The 3,267-nt window shown below is 51.5% G+C and overlaps 1 protein-coding gene across 1 annotated transcript, besides 8 other annotated features; it reads left to right on the plus strand.

The window, feature by feature from the left end:
- The first annotated feature begins 156 nt into the window (after positions 1-156).
- Positions 157-184: a microsatellite.
- A 360-nt stretch (positions 185-544) lies between these two features.
- Positions 545-566: a microsatellite.
- A 705-nt stretch (positions 567-1,271) lies between these two features.
- Positions 1,272-1,311: a sequence feature (A-rich).
- Positions 1,312-1,398: 87 nt separating this feature from the next.
- Positions 1,399-1,436: a microsatellite.
- A 329-nt stretch (positions 1,437-1,765) lies between these two features.
- Positions 1,766-1,797: a microsatellite.
- Positions 1,798-2,076: 279 nt separating this feature from the next.
- TraAM80_09532 (calpain-like cysteine peptidase) lies at positions 2,077-2,529 on the plus strand (the record flags this gene model as incomplete). The annotated part of the gene is made up of 1 exon (XM_029386211.1): positions 2,077-2,529. The coding sequence occupies one exon, from the start codon at positions 2,077-2,079 to the stop codon at positions 2,527-2,529; it is 453 nt and encodes a 150-aa protein (XP_029233936.1).
- A 46-nt stretch (positions 2,530-2,575) lies between these two features.
- Positions 2,576-2,616: a sequence feature (GA-rich).
- Positions 2,617-2,938: 322 nt separating this feature from the next.
- Positions 2,939-3,031: a sequence feature (GA-rich).
- Positions 3,032-3,118: 87 nt separating this feature from the next.
- Positions 3,119-3,141: a microsatellite.
- The last annotated feature ends 126 nt before the right edge of the window (positions 3,142-3,267 follow it).

The raw sequence follows: 3,267 nt of genomic DNA on the forward strand, positions 1-3,267 counted from the left end.
GTCCCTGTGCGTGTGTTTATTTGTGTGAGGTGTCTTTTGTGCCCGTATTTTTTTTTTCTCGGGGCGATTGCATACACGTGCGGATGGCAGGGAAATAATGTGATGGTGATGGCGGTGGTGTGAGTTTGGGCTTTCTTCCTATGTTTGTGGTTGTTGGGGGGTGGGGGTGGGGGTGGGGGTGGGGTTGCGCGAGGGTGAGCGAGAGAGGAAAAGAACAAATAAAAGGAACCGTATATCTGTGCTGAAGAAGGGAGGAATGCGGGTTCGCTGCTTTTTGCCCCGTTTCTGGACGTAGATGACAAGGATGCTTGTGAGTGAGTTTTTTTTTTTTTTTTGACTGGGAACATTAGCCTTCATGCATGTATAATGCACATCTGTATGTATTGCACGAAGTAGTTGTCCCTGTCTTGGTGTTTCCTTTCATGTTCTTCGCCGCTGCGCGTACTTCGGTCGGCGCCCCCTTGACGTCGTTAGGGCGTTTTTTTTTTTTTGTTGATAACCGACTGTCTCTCCACCTCATCCGCCTGTTCACTTGGCGTGCTCATGCGTGTGTGTGTGTGTGTGTGCCGTCGCCGCTTTTTTTATTGCCGCCCAGCATCGGCCTGCGCCGCATATGTGGCGCGCTACCCAATTCCTCCCCCCTTCTCGTCACTGCTGCTGCGACTTGTCTTCCTTTTTTTTTTTAGCTTCACGATGGAAGGCAAACGTCAAGAAGAAGCAGCGGCGGCAACAATGGGCAGCGGCGCCACCTCGGTGGAGGCGACGGGCTGCAGGAGGAAGGCGGAGGAGGACTCACCTTGAAGTTTTGGCACGACGACCCTGACATGCTGCGGCCGCTTGGCGAGAACGGCACGCTTTCTCCGGCGCCTCCTACGGGCAGGAATTAAATATACTTTCTTACTGTGGCGACCCCTGCGGTGGAGGCCGCGGAACACGGTGCGGAAAAGCCAGGCCGGGGGCGATGAGCCGCTGTCGACACCGAAGTAAGCGCGGGGTGAACGTTTTATAAGGACCGGAAAACATGTTGCAGTCAAAAAGGTCACTCTTACGCTTCTCAGTGCCACACAGGGCCTGCAGGCAGTGCACGAGGGGGTGCAAGCGGGGGTACACTGACGGCAACTGCCCAAGTGCGTCTGCCAGACTGCGAGCGCAGGAGACTGTGGTACTTATTGAGGGCCGGGAGGGTGGATGCTTGATATGGGGTGCGTGGTGGTTCTGTAACCAACCGGCAGTGGTGTTGGGATACGTGATGATCAACTAACTGAAGAGAGAACCAAAAACAAAAAAGAAAGAAATAAGGAAAAAAAAAAAGATGCGAAATATGCGAGAAAGGCACGCCTTTTTTTTTATGTGTAAAGATGTGTATAGGTTGGCTGCCAACGCCTAATACCGCAGTGGGTCTTTTTGTTTTGTTTTTCTTCTTTCGCCTTTTGTCTCACACATTTCTGGACATTATTTATTTGCTTTTAAATTGTTTTAGTGGCGCGTGGCGCCTTTTATGTTTGATGCTGCACACGTACGTATCTATGCACGCACGCGTAATGCCTTCTTCCTGTGGTTTCCGCCGCACACTTCCATGTCACTATCGCCCGAGCCTCCCGCCTCACACACTGTGCGTGCCGCTCCCTCCCTTGTCTTTCACCTACACTGCTGACAATAATGCCATTGCACGGCGTGTGCACTGCCGCACGTTGCTGCCGTGAGGTTGGCGCCTGCGTCTCTCTGTCGCTTTGATTGCCCTGTATGCCCTGTTGCCACGGTTGCAACACACACACACACACACACACACACACACACTGACTGTCTCTTTCTCGCTTTATCACTTTATTTGCGGGCACGCGAGAAGTCATTTACAGCAGGAGTAGCAGCAGCGAGTGATAGAAGGGGGGTACAACAAGGCCGAGGCAAGAGCGAGCAAAAGGAGGGGGTATAAAAGGCAAAGAAGGAAGGTAGGCAAATAGAAATAAACGTAGGAGTTTGTCCCTTTGACGCGCGACGATTGAGGCCAAAACAACTTAACGCCGACCAAGCAGCAAAGAGAGCTGGAAACCGAACAACATATCAACTGACAGAGACATGGGGTGTGTGGCTAGCAAGCCCAAGGGGGCGGACAACGGCTTCCTCAATGGTCAGCCCAGTGAGACGTTCCCCTACGATAATATACACAAGTGCACGGAGCGTGACAATGGTCTTCTTTTTCGTCTTGTGAATACCAAAACGAAGCAGTGGGCCTTTTACAACGACTCCAAAATCTATGAGTTTCACGTCACGGTGAATTTTTCAAACCAAAGCAACGTGTCACCGCTCGGCGACACCACCATTGTGCGAGATCCTAACGACGGACGTATGGTGGCCAAGACGATTGTGTACCCCCGCCTCACGGAGCTCTTTGTGCAGGGCGACGTTGACGGCTTTGATGCAGAGTACCAGGCGGTGGTTCTAACCGATGAGTACAAGAAGAAGAAGGCACAGCTGAATGCCAGGAAGCGCAATGCTAATTCCAACGACGACCTCGAGGAAGTGCAATAGCGCAGCCAGGCACATGTGTGTATGTGGATGGGAAGAGCTCCATTTAGAGGAGGAGGAGGAGGAGCGGGAGACGGGGAAGGTGAGGAGACGTAAAGCACACAGGGAACAAGTGTGCTTCAATCGCCGAAGAGAAACAAGGAGATACAAAAGAATGAAAACGACACCTCTAAAATATACAAAATACGGGGGATAAAAAGGAAGAAGAAAATGAAAGCTTTGAGGGAGGATAGCCGGCAACAGTGGGAATACTGCACTGCCCACAAACCACATTGATGTTGTCATGTATATACACAAAAAACGGAGTGGCCCCCATTAATGCACAGTTGCACGCCGACTTTTTTAATTTTCTTTTCTGTTGTCTTACGCCTGGTGGTCGCAGAGGGAGGTCGAGGTCGAGAGAGGAAATAACGAGGGGCAGAGAAGGGAAGGGAAGGGAAGGGAAGGGGGAAGGGAAGGGAATGGGGGAAGGGAAGGGGGAAGGGCAGGGCAGGGCAGGGTAGGGTGACCGTGTACGTCCGGCTATAATAGAGGGGAGGGGAGGGAGGGGGAGGAATGGATGCAAGTCACCTGGCAGGTCAATTTGCTTGTTTACTACTACTACTACGACTAGTAGTGGTAGTGCCGCCACTAAGACCACATTTTTATTTTGCAATTATTTTTGTTTTCTACGATACCGGGCTTTGAGAGTCGGCGTGAGTGTGGCCGTTATCATTTTTGTGTGTACTCCAGCTCTACAGA

This window comes from Trypanosoma rangeli (genome assembly GCF_003719475.1).
Source record: "Trypanosoma rangeli strain AM80 chromosome Unknown Tra_15.4_contig_00606, whole genome shotgun sequence".
Classification (NCBI taxonomy): domain Eukaryota; phylum Euglenozoa; class Kinetoplastea; order Trypanosomatida; family Trypanosomatidae; genus Trypanosoma; species Trypanosoma rangeli.